Here is a 21,650-nt window from a genome sequence, read left to right as displayed (position 1 = left end):
AGGGACAAGTGCAGAGGAGGTGGTGACAAGGCCATGGGGCAAAAAGAGACAAGCTGCAGAGACAGCAGCAAGAGAGAATGGAGAAAGCAGCAGAAAACAAGCAGGAGTGAAGGAGGGGAGGGAGAGGAGGAGAGGATGGGTGGAAATGGAAAGGGGTTGCTTTTCAGCATAGGGAAAAAGGCTCAGAGGTCTGTGGACAGGAGGGGAAACCGAGCCAAGGTCATTGCGAATGGCTCATCAAGCAAACAAGTTCAAAAACCTCCTGACAAGCACATGCAAACGGCAAGGCTGGAAGGCCTGGCCAGCCCCAGAGCTTGCTCCAGGCAGGGACTCTTACCGAAGGCTGTGGGATTTCTTTTTTATCTCATTCCAGCAAAGATTCATCTCCAGAGGAGCCTGGGGCCCAGCAGCACTGCTCAGAGCCTGGGGGGTTACACACAAATGTCCTGCACCATCCTGCAAGGCTTCAACCTGGGCAGAAACAGAACCACACTGCATCCAGAGATTGCTGCCCGGTGCTTACAGCACTTACCTGGGGACACCTACCCCGCGCTGTCCTGACCCTGCCTGGCTTTTCAACTCACAAGGGGGCTACCCTGCTCTTGGAGGGGTCTGTTAGCAGCTCCAGGGAAGTTCATGGACGTGCCCGGAGGAAGGATGCAGTATCAGCTCCAGCAGCACAAAAAGCAAAGGTTGAAGGAAGGGCTTACTGCACATTTCCTGTTCTGCAGAATCTCTGTGCTCCTCAGTTATCCAGAAATGAACTTATCTCACTGCGAGGTGAGAGGGCTAGCCCTTGTGTGTCACAGTCCCTGCAGGACTAACAGCAATTTCTTTCCACACCATACAGGGCTACTGTGCTTCAAGAAAAGGCAAGCACCATGGGTCCCATTGTTCCTAGGGATCAAGGGGAGCTGCCAGCCTCCTTTGTGCCATCCCCGGTACTGGGAGCTGCCACCTGCTTCTCTACAGAAGCACAAGGACGTTCCCTGCCTGCACAGCAAACTTGAGAAGCTGCTTCTCCTTTGCACCTCTCCAGAACGAGCAGTGGTGGAAAGGATGCTCTAAGAGGCTGTGGAGCAGATGACAGCAAATCCTAACCCAGCCACATGAAGGAAGCATCCTTTCCACCATTCCACTCAGCCTGGAAAACTGGTTGCTGATCCCTGGACAACAAATCCTCAGTGGATGGGGGAAGGAATCCTCTCCTAAGCCTTTAGCACTGTATCATGCTCCTGTTCGTGATGGCAACGAAGTCATCGTTGCACTTGCTGGTGACAGCAACACACACCAGCAGGACTGGAAGTGTCTCACATAGGACTCGGTGGGTGAGGGGGAATTTTGTTTCACAGCTAAAACAAAACCCCCTCCAAAAAAATTAGTTTGTTTTGCAAAACACATGGACACATTACATTTCCACCAGCGAGACGTTGATGTGCTTTGTTGGGGAAATGGAAGCATTTTGATCTAATGCTATTTTGATATTAGAGCTCATTTGTTGTAATTATCCCCAGGTGATTAATTAACTGCATTAGCACTTTCTAAGCAGCGCATACAACAGGGACCCTTTTGCCAGAGAAGGGCAGCCACAGCTCTTCCAAAGGGAATGTCACTTGTCCTCTCCAAGGGCTCCCGGAGGTGTCCAGGGGGGAGATCCAGCCATGCCAAGGGGAACAGCAGGCAGGAGGAAATCACCAGATGAGGAATTTGGCTGCACAGCTAAAACAATACCCCCTCCATGCCAGTTCTCAGAGAAAAATCAAATGATCACCAACAATGGTGGTAAGTTTTCTTCACCCAAAACTGTCTAACACCAGGCTGTTCTCTGCCTCCCCATCCTGCCACTCCAGAATCGTAAAGAAAATGGAGAAAACCATCACCCACAGAGATCACAGGAATCCTGGGGCCATGGATAATAAACCACTCAAGCTAAAACTACTGCTTGCATGTAGAAAAATCAATACTCTCCATGTGCACACCCTCAAGACACTGACGTAGTTGCCCCACAGTGCTTCCACAGAACACTCCAGCCCTCCCCTCTATCCCAGGGGATACCAAAGGAGCGGATCAGCTCTACCTGGGTGCAAGTGCAACTGCAGGACAGCTCAGCAGACAACACAGTTCTCACAGCCTTGTTCAAGAAGTTAAAAGCCCACCAAGCCTGTGACTCACAGACCATACACAGTAGATGAGCCAGTGACAGTGGCTAGCTGTTGAACATCTGCTCCCCTAGGACAAAACCCCTGCAACTGAGCAGAGGGAAAAAGCAGTGCTTTCCCTCTGAGCATCCCCCTAAGCATCCCTTCCCCAGAGCCCCAGCAGTGGCAACCTGGATCCACATCCCCCCTGTGCCCTTGAACAGCATTATTTTCAGGCACAGAACACTCACGCAGGCTCTGGCAAGTGCACCTACCTGTGCTTAGCCACAGAACCTCCACGGGGCCGCTAAGCTTTGCTGGAGGAGCAGGCATCACCTTCCACCCCTCCGGGTGCTGCCAGGCAGCACCCGGCAGGGAAGCAGGCAAGCACCGTGTGCTTAGCAGAGCGGGGTGCCCTGAGCACTGACTCCCCAGGAATCTGGAGGGGGGCGGCTGTGCCTCCCAGCCTGCCTCAATCCCAGCTTTGTCCGGTGGCATTCCAGCAGCCTCCAACCTGCTTTAACCCCGGTGGTGCCATCGTGGCTGCCCGCAAAGCACAAAGGGGGCAGACATCTGCCCACTGCAGGGCACACTGGCATGGGAAAGCCCCTTGCAGCGTGGGAGAGGCCCTTGCGGGAAATTGGCTGTGTGTACAGGGATTGCTCTGGGCACTGGGGCCATCTCTGCAAGGGCACGGCAAAGGTGATGGTGGGCTGAGTTGGGGTGACCGGCAGAGACATTGCCTTCAGATGCTGGAGCACATGCAGGGCAGACAGGGGTTTTGCCAGGGAAGAGATTTACCAGGAAATGGTCCCAGCAAGCTTTGGCTACCCAGAGGCAAATAGTCAAGTCCTTGAGACCTCACACCCAAGAAGCCAAAGATGCTCTCCTTGCCCCACCGAATGCCCCAGCCCAGCACAGATGTTCCTGCCTGCCTGGACTGGGTGTAAATAGTTTGTTTTTGCCAGAAGGCTCTGGGCTGGATCCTTGTGCCCCCCCCGCCCCGAGTCCTGCTGCCCAGCATTGTTTCCATGCTCTCCTCCACCTACAGGGAGGGAATGAAAAGCGCCCTGTATCTCTCCCTTTCTTCCCCTCCTTCCCTGCCTGCACATCTGACTGCTGCTGTCTCTCCCTCTGGGACCAGCATAGCGAGCCTCCTCTCCCCACCACCTCCCAGGCCAAACAGACGCAGGAGCACCTCCCAGACTGCAGGAGGGGGCTTCAGAAAGTCCAGGGCACAAGTAAGAATGGGTTGTCTGCAGCCTGCTGGAAGCTTTCAGGACAAGCAAGGACAAGAGAGGAAAGCTGTTTCCTAGGTGGCAACACCTACACCTGTGAGGAAGAGGGCACAACAGACCCTTTGAATGAGGCAGGCTGTCATTAACACTGCAGGACCCAGCAGCCAACTGGTGCATGGCACCCAACACACTGATGCCTACACAGCAGAAAACCAGACTCAGGCAGTGACTGGGGGAAACCTGTGGTGGATATGACCTGAGCTGATTATGTGTGCACCCTCTCCATGTACCATCTTGCAGCTCAGTGGTGGTGGGTCCCACAGAACATCCTGCCCCAGCTCCGCTTCGTCTGCTGGGCTGTTCATGAACCACCCATGTACTAGCCCAGTAGCAGCTACCTAACAGCCACCCTAGGGCCAATAAGCCCTGGCTCAGCTACCAAGAGCCTGCCTCAGGTGCAAGCCTCGTCCTTGCATGCTGGATCTGCTCCAGAGAAAGCTCTGCCTTCCTCCTGCAGACCATGGCTCTCTCGGGCAGGATGGGTCCAGGCTGATGGCAAGCCACAGCAGGGTGGAGCCCCAGGCTCAGCCTTTACTCTTCATGTTTGAAGCACGATGAAAAAGGAAAAGGCAGAACCAGGGACCTCATTTGTCCTGGGAACAACACCGCCAGTGCCCAAGGAAAACTCTGGCACCATCTCTCAGTTTCTTGCCAGGTGAGAGGTACCCTGGGGCCAACAGCTATGGTCAGCAAAGGAGAAGCCATACTCTAGCAGAGCCAAGGCAGCGTTTCCCCAGTCTTGTTGTCCTGGGTGACCCAGGGCAAGGTGCTAAACCAGCTCGTGACAGCTCGGGGTAGAGCACAGGCAGCTTTGCAGACAGTTGCCAGCACACCCTTCTGTTCTCTTCCACTCTGCCCTGCCATTTACCCAGGGATCCAAGAGACCTTCACCTCTCTGCCCAGCTTCAGTGAGGAGCCTGGCCTGCTGGTTCAGAGACCCTGGGGGAAGGAGGAGGGAGACCAGCAGTGTGAGCACCCCCTCTCCATTCCTCAGGATAACTAGACTAACTAGAAAGAGGTCAGACTCCTCCTCTGCCTTACAGCGTTCTCTAGGGGCTTTTTTCCAAGCTCTTCTCTGCAACCAGGAAGATTAGAAACCTACATTTTCAGCAAAAACTGATGTTCTTCCAAGTTTCCAGGAAAAAAATAATCCCAACCAAATACAAAAAAGCTGTTAATGGTGGCCTCTTGCTCTTTATTTTGAAGGAAGCTTGAAATCCAGCTCTGCAGGTTGTCTCTCTTACTCTACTTTGGGAAACACCTTGCAGCCAAAACGCTTGAGGAGAGCTAACGCTCTCATTAAGTGCAAGCCAATGGGGGGCTGGAGCTAGCAGTTTTCCCTGCCACCAGGAACAGAGGTCCTGTCTTGCTCCACAGACATTTCCAACCACTGCAAAAAGCTGCCATGAGAAAGGCTCCCAAACCCAGCTCTTACCTGAGACACTGGGTGGGCAGTGCTGCTGTGCTGTGCCTGGTCTGTGACATGCCACTCAGGACAACGTGGGAGGACATAGGGCCATTCCTGCATCACCAGGGGCTGCATCAGAACCAACGTTCATGGGGATGGAGACAACTCTGAACACGAGCACCTGAAAAGCAACGTGAAAGTCCCTGGGTCAGCTTGCACCTCCTCATGGAGCTGACCCCCTTCCCAGCTGCCTAGTGTGCTACCTTCTCAAAGGCTGAAGGCTAAAAAGATGCTTTTTTTAAAAAATGTATTTGTACTAATGTTGCAATCTTTTGTTATCTGAGTGTCCAATTTTTGCATCTAGTTATACAATTTGCTGTAATGATATCCTGTGTTACCTAATCCCACAGATTATGTTGAATTTTTAAAGGGGTGGATTTCTTTCTACAGGAGATACCTAGGGTTTAAAGGAAGAGGGGAGAGAGGATGTCACTGTCATGACCGTTTATGTTTAGACATAATAGACGTATCCCAATAACAGACAATATTTTCAAACTTTTTTTTCCTTTTATGTTCAGAAGGAAAATTGCCTTGAGCCTCAGTCCTCCACATACATACATCTCACATTCTCAGCTACCTTTTATGAGTTTTTACTCATTATGAGTTATAAAATTCATTTTTTTAATTCTGTTTTTAAAGCTTTATGACCTGTAAAGCCAGTTAGCAGTGGCCCCTTTTCTACTCAACAGATCTGAAATGGAACCTCTGGTCACAATGCAGCTTTTTTTGTTGTTTGGACTCTGAATAAGCTTAAAATAGTGATTTATCCCACTGCCAGCACCATCTCAGCTTTGTAGAAAGCCATGAGAAAATAAAGCCCAGAGAGAATGGTGCAAGGTAATGTTTACCTGAATCTGACAGATTTCTAGAACTGAAGCACAATCCCACAACTCTCCATTTAGCCAGTGGCAGCACCATGAAAGGAGCTGAGCACTAACATGTTCACAGTAGGATGGAAACCTAACATACAAAAGCTGTGAGCACTATGCAGGGCTTTGCCCAGACCAGACTCAGCACATCTGAGGTCAGATGAGCAAATCAATAGTGATGTTTGAATACTGCCTGTGATGGGTCAAGAGGCATTGCTGAGGGACTGTGCTGTCTCCCACACAACCCACTGCCTAACTTGGTGACTGCTTTCCTACTTTTGGAAGGAAACTATCACCTGCTTCCAGCAGCCGGACCTCATGTCCAAGTAGAGGCGGGGCTGCTTCCAAGGTACAGAGCAACGCTGCTGGAAGGAGGTCGTTGGCTCCTTCACACCCACCTCACTTGGACCATCTGAGAAACTTCCTGCTTGGTCCTGGCAGGGCAGGAGCAGACAAGCACGTCCTGCACAGCCAGCAATCACACTGGACAGCAGAGCAAGGAGAAAGCCGTGGTACACGCTGCCCATCTCACACGCTTTCACATCCCTCACTCCCCTGCCTGAGCTTTCACTGCCTCTCCCCCCTCCATTATGCACATTAAGAACATCTTATCCTATTATTATTTTCTTTAATCCCTTAGCAATTTTTACAGCCATAATTCTCTCCCTCCCCAGCAGAACAGCCTGTGTTGAGCTCTCCAACATGCTGATAATCCAAGGTCCTGTCCTCTATCCCTTCTGCCCATTTGCACAAATGAACATCACAGATGGTGCATCACAGCAGCCTCACCTTGCTCCTTTCCCCGTGCAGGCAGGGTTATCAGGACACATTACTAGTTATAAGTTCCAGGGTCTTCAAAGCCCCCAGCCTCACAGGGCAAAGTCACCTTGTGCAACTACAAGGGTACAATGGATGATATCTGAATTTGACAGCAGGTAACACCATGTCTTATTCCTCCAATGCTTGTGCTATTTGGGGTCTGAGCTGTCTCTGATCCTCTAAATGACCTCTAGATGAGGCTCAATCTAGCAGAAATACAATTTTCAGGGCATGAAAAGTTATTTTGCCTCAAAGCCTCCATCGGAGGAATGCCATTGAGCTCTACTGCATGACTGGGAAATCCGTGGCTTTTTCCAGTGAGGTTCTGCCATGTCTCAGCAGAGCTGCCTCCTGAGGCTTCAGCTTTTCTGCAGCGCAGCACAATGTAATTGCAGTGATGTGTGCTGGCCAGGCAGGTTCAACCAGACCTTCAACACCACACACAGGGTCCCCGTTTCCTCCCAGCACAGCCTGGTCTATTGTTCCTCCCACCAGTGCTGCAGAACGGGAGCAATACTGGGAAAGTCACTAGCTCTGACCTTACTGCATTTTGCTCAAGGCTAAGTTTTCATGTACAGGGCAGGTGCAGTTCTGGAGACAGAGATGGGTAAACCATGTTCTATGGGTATCCGCGTGTAGGACGTGATGGGTCTCCATGCTCTCTGCCTGCACTATGGAAATAAGAATAGCCCTTCCCTCACCTCCCGAGTGCTGGGCTCCTGAACTCCTTCAGCAATTATAAGGTCCATCAGCACACAGAACCATGGCATAGGTGAACTAAAGCCTTGCCGAGCAGTCAAAGAACAAGACAGATGGAAAGCTAAATGCCAGCAAAGGCCACTACCTCAAGCATGTCCTGTGCAATACCTGGCTGACACAGAAATCTTATCGCAGGTTTGATGGCAATGGCTCAGCTACTCTTTGCCATCTGCAATAGGAAAGGCAAAGCCCAGATGTGGAGAACCCAAGATAATGTGGAAATAACTCATCTGCACATCAGCCAGCACAAAGGATGACATTCACTGGGAGAGAGAGACAACCAGATGGTGAAGCACGACTGCAAGCAAACCAACAGCTACACAGGAACACTTGCCAAATTCTCTGCTATTACAGGAACCAGGCAAGGTGAAATGCTCTTGATCTGCTCTGCTCCTCTGCTATGGGACACAAAATAGCTCCGACTCTTGAACTTTACTTTAGAGCTTCAGTACAGCACTGTGTCTGTGCACTGCAGCATGTGGATTAGATGTTTTGTGGATGCTTCCTGGGTAAATGTCAATTGCCTGCTGCCTACGCCTGTCAAGAACTGAACCTGTGATCCACCTTGCCTCTCCCACGCCAGTGTTCACCCTCTGTACTCTGATTGGTGCTGGAGATCCAGGGTACCACTGCCAAGGGACATCAATTGAAAAAGATTTAAGTGTTGGCAAATAAAACTACCATCACCACAACCTACTACAAGCCTCTACTTGAAAAGGAGTTGAAAAATCCTCCTTCAGATGACTCAGGGAGCAATGTGGTCAGGCAGTCCAACCAGATTTAAAGTGAGGTTGATCCCCTGGGCACATTTCTGTGCAAGAAGGAAAACATTGAGGCCCACATGAGCAGAAGCAGATGAGAATTTCCACAGTAAGACATCACAAGAAACAGTCTTATAGTGACCACAGAGCAGGCGCTGGGGCACTGAACCCATACAGTGGACGGAGCAAGGAGTGAAACCTTTCCCGCTGGCATGTCTCACCTGCTCTTTGCTGGAAGTCCCCACTCCAGGCCCAGAGGTGATCAGACCCTTCCTCAGAAGGATCAGGTACAGCCCCATTACACAATGCTGTTCTTCATCTTCACACAGGAAAAGCACCCAATACTTGCCTCTGCTCTTAGTACACCTTAAGAAATGAAGCATTAGGTGGTTCACAGTGCTGTGTTACAGCTTCCATACACTTTAGTAACCAAGCCACAACTGTTTATCCTAGTTGGAGACCATGATAATCGTCTCCATTAGTTGAAAAATAATGAAGCCCAAAGTTTTGCTGTTACATTTCAATAGTTGAATGCTTGGGCATTAGGGTGTATTCAAAACAGAGTGGTTGACTTTTTCCTCTTCCTACATGAGCTGTACCTGTTATAAATTCAGTACTGGAGGGCCTGGTTCACCCCACTTCTTTCCAGGCAGTCAGAAAAAGGCAGCTGGCTTAGCCTTTTCTCAACCAGTTCTGCTTTATCTTTACCATACAACTTACTGCTCTGCTCAGTGATCTCTGCGCTCTTCCTGCTTACAGGCCCATTGCAGCAGCATCGCTGGCTGGCTGGAGAGGCAGCACACATGTGCACAGGCTATGCCCCATCTCCTGTAGCATCTCTTCTCCATCCCAGCCAACAGTAAGATCACAGCTTGCCACCAGTGCACATGCTGCACAGTGTAGTTCTGCCATTTCGCTGCTTTTGTTTAAAATCCTCCTGATACAAACCCAGATCCAAAATCTCCCCAGACATCAAGGGAATTCACACTGCAGCTGGCCTTCATGGCTAAAGGTAACCCCCAGGATTAGAGGCCCGCCGCAGAAGCTAGAGTCCAGTGTCAGATGTTGAATTTCCAGCTCTACCACATATAATGGCAGCAAATACAGCATATAGGTCAAGAGGTCTCTTGATCACAAGGCTTATGCTTTGAATTGCTAATTTCCTCCAAAACGTTCTTTCCAGGCTGAAACTTTCCACTTCAGATCTTGGCCTGGAAAAAAATAGGCAGGAAAAAAAATAGGAAGGAAAAAATATGGCAACATTTTGAGGCAAGGCAGCTCAGCCTTTACCCCTTGAGGGGAATGGAAATACAAACACATTCCCTGCTGCTGGAAATGTTAATGACTTTTGTTGTTTAATTTACTGTACAAGAGAAGTAATAACATTTTAGCTCAGCATGCCCAGTGTCCTTTAAGGGGAAAGGTGGGAGGCTTGTGGATATTTCAAAGTTCAGCTCTCATGTAGATGCTAACAAAGGGAGCATTCCCAAGCTATCAGACAGCAAGACTCCCTTGACAGCGCAATAGCACATCCTGTTCCAGCAAAAATTGTTTTTTGCACATGTAAGTAAATAGTTTAAGCCTGAGATCAAGGGTCAGCAGACCTACTTCCCAAGACCCCACTAAGTCAATATTTGGTGGGAGAGAAGGTCCCGCTGGGACCAAGCATACAAACAACACAACTCCCTCTCAGAGCATGGGCCCTTAGTCTCTATCTCTTTACAAACCAGGAATAGGTACCCAAACACACTCCTTAAAAAAGAAAAAATCACTGCAAGTCTCCTGATTCTTGCTTGCTCTTGTGTACAAAGAAAGGGGGAAAGGACCATCAGCAATCTTCCACATGAGCGGGCATTTACAACCCCATCATCCAAGGGCTGAAAAACCCAGATGCCAAAGCTGCAGCTGGGCTTGGCACTGCACTTCCACCTAAGTACCAGGTCCCCTTCATTAATTAGAATGAAGGGTCCTTCAATTAAGCAGCTGTCCTTAAGAAGTAACATAATATCTTTGCTGTGTCTGTAATGAGCAAGTGGCACTGAAGATGCCTTATTCACTGAGGGTGGGTGAAGTGGGGCATCTAATGAGCTGCATGCTTAAATGACCACTTAGACTTTGAGCTCATAACCAAAATGTTATTTTAATTCAGTGGATAAACAGGTGCCACAGTTCACTCACTCTCCATTTTCCCAAGCAAAAAAATATGCACATGCACACAAAAATTCAAGCTGAACAGTTTCACCAGTTAGTCTTGCACCATGAAACTGGAACAATGATGCCCCCAGCTAACCAGGTGAGTGTGGGTGCATTCCTACAGCATGGCCATACAGAACTGACTGCTCCTCTATCTGCTTTAAAAATAACTGATGAGAATTTATTTGGGAAGATCAAAATCTAAATTTCTTTCACACACTGTTTCAGGCTCCCAGCTGGGTTTTAAGCTGCTCTCTCCAAAACTCACTTTGCCTAGGAATTCTTCCCATCTCTTGTCCTCCGTCTTCGATTAGACAAGTACTACAAATAATTATGCCAGCACCCTGAGGACCCAGCTTAAACACACAGCCCCGCTGTGCTGGACAGAGAAGTTGCTGTCTGGTAGACCTGATGCAAATGGAGTGGGGGAAAGCAGCAAACATCCTCCAACCTCCCAAAAGGGACAGCAGGGGGCAATATCTTGCCTAATGACCAAAAGAAAGTTGCAACGAACCACGAAAATTTAACCCGATTCATCAGAGACTTGGTCCAGTCCCATAGCCCTGAAACCAGCCTATTTAAAACCACTAAAAATCTTGAGTTTTATATTTGTCTTTCACCTCTAAGAACCTGAGCTTCCCCTTCCCTGGTGTTAGAGGCAGGAAATAAGGTCTTGCTGCATTGTGAAAAACACATCACCCATTTACCGTACTATATCACTGATGAGCAACAGTGGGAAGAGCACACCCACCACATAGCAATAGCCAAGGTAATGGTGTGCTAACTTTTGGCTTCCTTGACACTTTGTTTCTTGTTCTTATTGTCAAACTAATATCTATTTCTCTGTACTGAATATTCTGCCTTGCCCCCAAAAAGTTTGTCTTTATAACAAACTCCCAGTCAATGTACAGGGCTCTCTGGTGTTCTGAGGCCATACATTTTATAAGCAGGCTGTGTGCCACATTAAGTTACATTTCCTTTCCTTTCTTGAGATGTATCAGAGCAACATTATTCTTATGCTAAGGGAAACAGCAAAGGAAAATGGGATGGAGCTATTTTGGCTCAATTCTGGAAAGCTCAATTTCATCTTTATACACCTGTGAAAATAAGGCTTATTTGAAGACTGAATTCTTTCTGGTCAGTGTGTCTTATTTAATGAGACTTACAGTTCCTCTTTTATGCTTTTATCATAGGCATCTAGCCTAAAGTGGAGGCCTTGAATATATTTCTCAAAATAGTGTTATAATCAGAAATTCACCAGACATCTCCAGAACTCAGGGCTTTTGTTTGAACCCATTCATTTAATCCCTTCCCTATCTCATTTTAGTTTTGAAAAGAGTCACTCCAACCCAAGCAACCCCATTCACGGTTACAGTCCCAGCCAGTTTTAGCAAGTAGGATTGATCTATCTCAGGTATTAATCCAAAGATAAATGGTCTTCATCTTAGTTTCTTCAATTAATAAAGAGGACCTGAACACAGCATCACATCGCAGTACCCACTCCAGCGCCTTCCCATCCCAATGCTCCAGGCAACCACGTTCCTGGGCACAATGCTGCAAAACAAGATAGTTTGAAATTGCAGGTCTATAGTCTGGTCCCTTTCTGGAGTGCCATCACATGTTTCCTGCCACCAGAACTCTGCCTGGCCACCCCTGCAGCAGCAGACAAAGCAGGTCTCAGCATGGGGAACTGACAGGGAAGGATCTGAGATGGCACCAGAGCCACGGCAGGCACACATGCTACAGGCAGCTGCCAGGAAAGCAGAAACCCTCCCGGCATGACTTGGCCTTGTAGCTGGGACTTTGTATAGTGTGTTGCTGTAGGGTACTATGGTTGGGCCATTAAAGGCCATTAAAGAGAATAATTAAGCAAGAACTCTTACAGCTCCAGAGAGATCAGTGAGCAGCAGAAGGGGAGAAGGTGTGAAGAACCTTGGATTAGGGCACCTGTTAAGCACAGACTAGCAAAGATTTGACTAGAGATTGTTTTTTTTAACATTAAAAACCAAACCGAAACAAACATCAGTTTCTCCCACAGGCAGCACAGTATTTAAAAGAGTGGGAGTAATTGCTCCAGACCCCTGTCACAGGCAGGCTACCTCAGCATTGAGAATATGATGCTGGCAATTCCACCACTGGAGCTCTATGCCTGTGATGCCACGCTGGACGGAAGACTGAAGGGAATGGGCTGGACTGGGGACCAATATTAATCTGTTGTGCAAAGCAGCACTAAATCTTGGGGAACCGCTGCCCTGTCTGGCATGGAGATGAAGGCAGAGTGCTGAGCCCTGGGGAGCAGGAAAGGTCCCGTGCCTCCTGCAGGATGTTCTGCAGCCGGTCAGGGCTGCCTGCACCAAAGGGAAGGTCCACGGTGGCAATATAAGGCCTTAAGAGAGGAGAGGGAGGAGGAGGAACGAGTGAAAGGGATTGGGGAGGAGCTGGGGGAGGGGAGGCCAGACACATAAAGAAGCAAGGCTAGACTGGGCAAGGCAGTGAATGAAAAGGGCAGAGCTGAGACTAGAGTCTGATCCCAGCTTACTACTCAAGCAATATTTGGCTCTCTGCCTTGCCCTGCTGTCTAATCCTCCCAGGAGGATGCTAGAAGGCCACTACACACCCTGGCCAGAGCAGTCCCTCAGCACAGGCAAAAACACTGCCAAGGCAAATAAGCCTTCAGTGTGCAAAGGATAAAAGCTGGGGAAATTGGGATGCTGGCTACTATTGTTTGCCTTGGGAATCTACATTGCTTACTGGTTCCCAGCCTCTTCCTTGTGGAAACAATCTTGGCCACCTCTCTTGCTCCCAACTGTGTCCCCCTGACACCCTTCTTTTCTTCTCTGCAAGTTTCTTCACCCGCACATACATGGACAGTGTTACTGTGAACGGATATACACAAGCACACACACCCAAAGAGTGTATTTCCGAGGTTAACCATCCGTCGACATTTTCCCTTTTTCCAGCCCACCCAGGATCTGAGTGGGAAACAAATTTTGTCATGACCTACCTTCCGAGTCCACCAGGTCTGAGATGCAGGGGCAGCCGCCGCTGGGCTTCGGCAGCAGGGACTGGGGCTGCCTCTGTGAATCAGCAAAGGAGTCCCTGTGACAGGGACAGCGCATGCTGAGGCTGAGTGCCGCTGTCTGCACGCTCCCTGCCTCTCCTCCTCCACCACCCCGTGCTGCTGTGTTGCTATGCGATCACATCACCAGGAGTAACAGCATCTTTCCAAGCCTGCAAAGATGTACCCTTGACTCGGCAAATACAGGAGGAACAAGGACAATCCCACAAAGTGCCCGGCCCTCTGGAGGTCTCCTTGGCCAGTGATCAATCCAAAGGAGCGGAGGGAGAAGAGCGGAGATGCAAAGACAGACACACGCACAGGAGGAGGAGACAAAATACACATGGAGAGGGAGAGAGAAAAGGGAGAGGGGAGAAATGCAAATACACAAAAGGCACTGCGGACTGACCTCCGGAGACCTGACACAGGCTGCTGGGCTCAGACACACTTCCCAGTGCTTGCCAACGTCCCCCCACCGCCTTTCAAGGACTGGCGGCTCTCATTTTAGGTTAGATATGGCCATGTATGTGCTGGAAAATGCCAGACATATTCAACTCCTTTCTAAACTGCAATTTGGGTGTCTGGCATAAGATTTAATAACTTAAACCAGATCATTTTAAAATTAAAGTTAAGGAGCAAAAATAGGATAATAACTTATTTTTGGATATGCTTTCTATTCTTCTTAGAAAAGAAAAATAAGTAAAGGAAGAGCCAACTCCCCAAGCTAGGGAGAAATCCTGATCCAAGATTTTTTAAATGTCAGGGTATCTTGTCTCATCTCACGAGAAACAGAAAGATTTGAGCTGCAAACTTAGCTGAGGACACAAGCAGACCTGGAGCTGGGATTTCAGTCCGTATATAACAAATAGGTTGCAGTTCTTCAAATCATTCCACCCAAGGATTTCAAACTGCTTAAGATGCCAGTGATGTTATTCCCATATGACACAAAAAGAACCAGAATTAAATTACTTCGTCAGAAAGAGGTTTCAAATCTGATCCCACCCCGTGCTTTAGCTATTAGACTTTATTGGCCTCTCCCTGGGAAAATTAAAACTTGGGAAACATGATCTTCCTGGTCCTTGTTAGAACAACCTTTAATGAGCCTTGGCCCTTCTTTTCCCAGAGCTGGCAGGCTAAAGATGTTAATTCTCTACTCATACAGTCATGTTCTACAGAAATATATCTGCTGTTTTTAAAGGTTGCCCATTTATTCCTCACATCAGTATGTTGGGTGTACCTCAAAATGCAGGTTCACTTGGCTCATTCAGACCTGGCAAATGGATATGTAACAGCTTCACCATTCCACTACATTTCTGAAAATAATTTCTGGCCAAGACACCTCTCTTGCAGCGATGGAAAATGCAACAGGCAAACTACTCACAGTGGCATCGGGCTTCCTGTGGGCTGGGCATTGAGGAACGTTGGTTGGGAAATGCTGTTGCATAGACCAGCCGTGCCCAACCCACCCCAGTTGCCCACTGCTGTGACCAGCATGGTGGGGAGGCCAAGTCTACCTTTCAGCCAGTTTTGGGACCCTAAGAACAAAACTTTCTAGTCCCACACCATTGTTGGAAGGTGGATGTAAAGAGATCAAAAGCTTTTCTAGGTCACCGATTTAAACCTGGAGAAGGCAGTCAAAATGTAGTTAATCTTCAGTAAAATACATTTGAGAAAGTCCTCAAGAAATCAGTGTGCTCTTCGTGGTGGTACCAGCTAGAACCTCCAGCAGGTGGGTGGCTTGACCCTGAGGAACCTCTTCTTTCATCCTAGGTAGGTGAACCAGGAGTCAGGAGCAGAGCCCATTAGCACATAGTGAGGCAAGATGCATCAAAACCTCATGTAACCACACTGAGAGGAGGAGATTTTTAAATAGCAACCTCCTTATAGTTGGTTCCAAAAGGAGCAACACTGAATACTTCAAATACCAGGCCAAGAATACATACTTACTCTACACACCTTCTGCTTTTAAAAGCTTCTTCAAGAGCTTCTGCTTCTACAACAGCTGTACTGATACAACAAAACTTGTTCTGAAAAGCTGTATTTAGAGCAAAAAAATAGATACAGATAGGAAGCCATAAATGAGCAGAGTCCCTGCTGGGCTATTTTTGTGCATACATACACACACATAAATAAGAAGTCCTGGATTAAGTAAGGAGAGTGGGAGGACAGGGAAACCAATAGAGTACTGGAAGGGCTATCCAGGCAACTCCAAACACACCACTCTACAGAGACATGACCAAATCAACGGCAGCATGCATCTGCCACCAACAGTATCTATAAGGGATAGGACAACATGGATAAACAAAGCGAGTACATATCAAGCCAACTTACAAATGCACGAGGCAGACATCAGCACAGAGACATTGACAGCATAAACCGCAAAACCAAGGTGCTTTGCAGTACGTGCATCCTGAGTTATTGACAGTCTAAGGGCAGCAAAATGCAGCAGGAAAAAAATCTCTTGTGTCAGTTTAGCTTAAATTTTGAGACAAACCAGAATCTCTGGTGAAACAGTCGTTTCCATGGCTGGGAGCATCTTCCTAAGTCCCCCCAATACCTTCTGCTTTAAGGATATAATTAATACAAACAGCCAAGCAATTCAGAACTCAAAGGAAATCAAGGAGTCATATTCAGATTTGTCATAAATGCAGCCTTTCAGATAAGCACTACAACTTTTTAAAGTGTATGGAAAGGTTTACAAGGTTGGATGCTAAATTTGGTATGCTTTGACTTCTGAAGAGAACTTAATCCAAAGAAAAAAATCTCTCAAGGAACTCCAAGAACCCAGCTTCCAGAAGACACAGTGGTACCTACTGTATGCCTTTCCCTAACAAAACATTTCAGACATTTTATGCTTTATTAAATGGCAAATATGTACCTTGTTAGCAAAACTAAAAATCTCCACCTACCCAACAGGGACATCTCAATATGCACAATGCTAAATACAGTGTACAAACATACAATATAGAAAAATCAAGCCAGGTTTTATTAGGCATGAACATGAAATTGAAACAGATGCTAATTTACACCAGAATCACTCCCTTTAAAACACTGGAGTTTAAATCAATTTAAATCATTCAAACAGGTTCCAGTTTATACTTGTGAAATCAGCCACACTGACTAAACATAGACAGTCACAAAATGCAGAATACCCTGAATACAAATGCATTTGCTGAAAATGACTGGTGAAAACTGTGCTATATGGAGATATACTAACAGTATTTTTAGTATGAAATTTTTTAAAAGCTAGAAATAAGGGCTGTGGCTGGCCTGACCCTAAAGTCTCTATTACTTTCACTTTATTTAAAGTCAGTATTAATTTGGCCAAATCACTCGTAACCTGGAACATCCATAAAACTAAGTATCTTGCATTACCAACCAGTAAAAACATTAACATTCTAGCATTCACATTTTCAACAGGTGTCAGGAGTAGACACAGTTAAAGGCTATTACTTTTACCTTTTTTGCTTCCCATAACCTTCCACCCATTAACTTCCTCTTCTAAAACGGTCCTTGTCACAGAGAATTGTTTCCAAAATGTACACTCCCTCTGCTCTTCCAACACTGCAACTCCCTCCTTTGAAATCTCACTTCTCCTGAAAGAGGAGGATCATCTTCCCTCTTGTACAGAAGAGGAAGCGTTGTTACCATCATTTGGAAACCTTGCTACATTCTTTCCCTTTCTGAGTAAAGCTCAGATTTATCAATTTATCCCAGTTAAAAGTATTTTAAAGAACGATGCTTCACCTAGGAACCTAGAATGTAGACTGTGCAAGGAAGATTACAATTTACCAGCACGGAATAAATTCTCAAAATTCCCTCATATAGAGCACTACCAAGGACACACACAGAGAATGCAAAGTGAAGGAAAGCATCAGGGAGCATGATGCAGCAGCAGCAAGGAACGCAGAAGGATAGAGCATGTTCATATACCTGTATAAAGCTGATCTCTGCCTTGCATAAAGTGCTGCAGCATTTTGTCAAGCAACCTCTGACGAGGCATCCATGTGGCATTTTGAGCAAGAGAAGCGGCTGGTGGAGCATGGTGAGCTTGGTTCCCAAATTAGTGCTGGAGAAGCAGCCGGAGGTTGTGAAGTTCCTACATGCAGAAACAAGTAATTGATATCCCTAACAGCCTCCAAACCTCGAACACCTAAACCAAAGAAGAGAGCTAAACATTGACTGATAATGTACATGAAAGCACATCCTTGCTAAAAGGAGAATCCAGGGAGAGAGAAAAAAAGAGCACTTCCCCTAGAGCCATACACCAACAGTATCCTTGTGGATCCAGCTGCTGAGGAAGGGTTTGCTGAAAGGCTTGTGAGCCAGGACAAGGTCTCTTATGGCTTGCAGAAATCCTGTTTCTCTCCAAGAGCCTATGAATCCCTGTTTTCCTGACACACAGGGCTCCCTCATCTGGGTCTCATCCTAATTGAAGTAACAGATGAGACTGAGTTCTCGCACAGCTGTCCATATCGAAATTGCAGTAATTTGGTTTTGATGTAGGACCATTGATCTCAGTGGTTATGCTGTGCCTACCTGTGAAGGGAAAGCCAGAAGGAACAGATCTCACACAAAGGACAGAGCTGCCCATCAATTCCAGTACATTAGATAGGAAAACATGCTTGTGAGTAGAGCACAAAGAGCCTCTTTTCAACAAGAAGGAACAAAACTTGAATTGGGAGCCCTAAATTCAGCTTGAAAAGAATACAAAAATGGTTGCCCAGATATTGTACCATCCTGTTCCTTTTTTTTTGTTTAAATAACTGATGTCAAATAAATAACTGCGCCTCCTTTGCTAGCATCAATAAGCACAAAATTCTTCCAAGCACAGAGTCTACCCTGCTGAAAGCATTTAGAAAAACAGCAGGATACTTTCTAAAAGCACAGTACCTGGGGTGAGAGAGAAGAATGAGTAGAGAACTGATACAAGCAGACAGCTGACATGCACTGAGAAACAGAATGAATCCCCCTTTTCATTTGTTCTTGCATAGGGATTGAAACACTCCCCCCTCCCAAATGAGCATGAGAAGGGGAGGCAGGAAGTCTTTTTAGAGCAGTGGGCACCAAAAGAATGAGGGGTGGGTGTCAAAAGAGGGTAGAAGAATTTGGGGGAGAAATGGAGAAATAAAAAAGAACGGAGAAAATGGTAGAAAAGGAAGGAAAAACATGCAGGAGAGAAGAAGGCAGAAAGGCAGTTTTCAGGGGCTGTTTTGTTCTTCAAAAGCTGTCAACACATTTACAACGTGCTTTCCATCCCCCTCCTTATTTACTGTTTGTGCACACAAAGAAGCAGGAAAGCAATCACACAGGAGCTGCTGAAGATTCACTTCGACATAGAACAGAGGTGCCCTAAGAGAAAGGAGACTACTTAGTGATCCGTGTACAACAAACCATGATGGGAATGTTACAGGCCTAGAGACTCTAGAGAGGGTTGGGAGAAAACCTGCAGAAAGCAGTCTCTTCCTGCAGAGATCACACTCAAGACTTAAAGGCAGCACAGATACTGGAGGAGAGTGAGTCAAACTGCATGGGGATACACTGCATATAAAAATATACATATACACAAGAAGCTTAGCATCAAATTATTTAAAGGAAGAATCCAAATTAGGCAGAGAATAAAATTTTTGAAAGTATCTGTTGCAATTCGCACCTAAACCCAATGCCTGAGGCTCAGGAGCTCAGCCACATTACAGTGACTTAATACCCCATCACCTAGCCTGTACTAGAACAGTCTATTTTGTGTCACATTTCTGGCAGGTACCAAAGCTTGTCTGATGCATGTTCAACTCATAAAGCTGCAGAATGGGACCACACCTGAGCCTGCAGATTTCTAAATGCTGTCAAAATTAAAATAGTAAGGTACCTGCAGCTTTCTTTGAAGACCAACTGTTTCAGTTTCTACATTTGTGCAAGACTGTAGTGAGCCTGAAAATGGAAATCAGATGCCAAAATAATTAAGGTATTTTTAAAAAAATCTTACCATCTGCTATGCAGACTTTTTACTTCTACAAGACAGAAAACTAAGAAGCAGAGAAATGCAGCAGCATCACAAGATACGCACTTTACCGAACATTATTTATATACTTCCATACCTCCCTTGCCAACTATAATTACCTGAGAGTTACTCAGGCAGGTCTAACAGCTAAATACTGATCTCATGAATCCTGTGCCGAGAACTACATCACCATATGCTAAGAAGGTCATAAAAGACCTTCTCAGTCAAAAGCAAAATTTGGTGAAATCAAACCTTTATCAGACCAAAATCACTATGTTTGTTCTAAAAAGCAGAGCCATAATGAGGAAAAGCCATCAGTACAACATAAATCATCTTTCCTGGAAAAAAATACTTGGAGACTTTGTTCTTTCAAGATATTCATCCTCCAGCGCAAGCTTGTTACCAATGCCTGTTGTTCTTCACCCAGACTGGATGTATCCTCTGACTAAAGAGCACATAAAGAGCTCCCTCACACACTCTCTCAGGAGCTACAGAGCTACAAATAAAAGCAGTCCAGTGTGTATTACTAATGACAAGTTATCAGAGGATCTAGGACTACAGCCAGACAGGAGTTTCACTATGCTGTGATTCTGTAGAGAAGATGAACTCTTAGCCGGGTCGGATCCCTCAGTTTCCCATATTTTTTTTTCCTCTGTGCAAAGATTTGTGATAAACTATTTTGACACAGCAGCTGGGAGGCGATTGCCCTGCCCTAAAGGGCTTATAACTGAGCTTTAACTAAAAGACAAAGGAAGCCAAGTGAGGAGATGCTGGGTAGAGGCACAAAAACCTTAAAACGTTATATAAAAATGGCAAAGTGAATTTTATTTTGGTACCAGTTAAATGTTATTAGAAGAGTTCAGGAGCACACATATTGGCAGTTGTTAAAGCTGCAGTACAAGCCTCAGAAGTTCAATATTCTGGATGGCTACAGCTGTACCACCTTCTAAATCCTTGGGTCCTGATTTATTCATAGCATTAGGAATGCAAAATGCAAGCAGAGGGAAGTAGGCCAACAAAAGAATAGAAAGCAGGGACACAGAAGAACCAGTTTCTTCATTCCAGCTGAAGACAGGTTGAAATTAACTCTTTCAGAGCAAGCCCTCTCTGAAAGGGCAACACAGCCTGATGCATAAAAATGCACAAACTTGTCTCTTCCCACAAAATAAAATAATGATTAACAGAAACACAAAGCAAACATGGCTTCAGGAAAAAAAACTTCAGCTTAACTCCAGCCTAAGGGGTTTGCATTTTCAGAGCCATAATGCTCAGGCCAATGTGCCTAACGGGAGGGGTTAATGGCTTTGGTTCTGTGAACTGTGGACCAGACAGATATTCAACTGGTGCAACTCAACATAGTTTCATTAGAAATTAGCGGCGCTATGTCTGCTTACCCCAGACAGGATTCTGGTCTTGGGTTTTGAAATCCTACCTAATACCCACACAGAAATTTTCCTAAAGGGAAAGGCCTTGCTTTCTGGAAGCATCTAAGCAGGCTACTAGAAATGACCACTGCCCTCACTTGCTTGTAATATTACAAATCCCCTAAATTGAAAGCATGTAGAAGCCTCCAGAGAATAGAGGTCAGACAGATATTGGAACAAGTCATCAACTTTTACTCATGGGGAGACAGGACACAAACCAGCATCCCCAGGGATCAGTTGATACTAGAAATTCGGACACTGAAACAGCATCTTCTAGAAAGAAAAAACACACTAAAGAGAGCAGACTGAAAGTGACATGAAAGCATGTACTTTCTTTCTAGCGAAACACATTGCATATAATCCCCTCAGAGGGAGATTACAGGCCTGTCCTAAACGTAAATATTCTGGGGTGCTGACTGGCAACATGAATGTGAGCCTTAAATGAACTTTTCCTCCTGCAGTTTCTATGAAACGGTACTATAAAACAGTTGTTTCTGCTACACCTTCATAGTGCATACATATGGCAGGCACCTTACAAAACGGGCAGGAAACGGCACTAGAGGTAAATCACTGATTTGTCACTTACTAGGAAATAGATGGATCTTGACTATTTCCATTTTAGGCCTCAGAGCAGATGCTGTGGTCAGTCAAGTCTTTGAGCATATGCTTGCAATAGAAAATGGTCTACAAAATTTACCACAGTGATTAGATAGTAAAGAGCAAGGGGAGGTGAGGGGGAAGGAAGAGATACAGCAGCACATTCTTCCTTTCAAGTGGAATGGTAGTAAAGTCAGATATTTAGAGAAAAAAAGAAGAAAAAATGGCCAGATGTGAAAGATGATGAAAACTACCAAGGCATACAAAG

General features: G+C 46.3%; 1 protein-coding gene across 2 annotated transcripts in view; it reads right to left on the bottom strand.

Annotated features, from left to right (window-relative positions):
- The window catches only part of DRP2 (dystrophin related protein 2), a 30,433-nt gene extending 16,763 nt beyond the window's left edge, over nucleotides 1–13,670 (bottom strand). For both annotated transcript variants that reach the window (XM_064463116.1, XM_064463117.1), the window contains exons 1-3: nucleotides 13,310–13,670; nucleotides 4,872–5,025; nucleotides 338–471 (exon numbers count right to left, since the gene is read on the bottom strand). In XM_064463116.1, coding sequence (XP_064319186.1) covers nucleotides 338–471; nucleotides 4,872–4,979 — 242 coding nt within the window. In that variant the 5' untranslated portion in view covers nucleotides 4,980–5,025; nucleotides 13,310–13,670. The remainder of the gene's footprint in view (nucleotides 1–337; nucleotides 472–4,871; nucleotides 5,026–13,309) is intronic.
- Between the last annotated feature and the right edge of the window lie 7,980 nt (nucleotides 13,671–21,650).

Source organism: Phalacrocorax carbo, chromosome 11 (assembly GCF_963921805.1).
Source record: "Phalacrocorax carbo chromosome 11, bPhaCar2.1, whole genome shotgun sequence".
Taxonomy (NCBI): Eukaryota; Metazoa; Chordata; class Aves; order Suliformes; family Phalacrocoracidae; genus Phalacrocorax; species Phalacrocorax carbo.
Note: the sequence above shows the minus strand (reverse complement) of the source record. Positions and strands in the feature narration are given on the sequence as shown.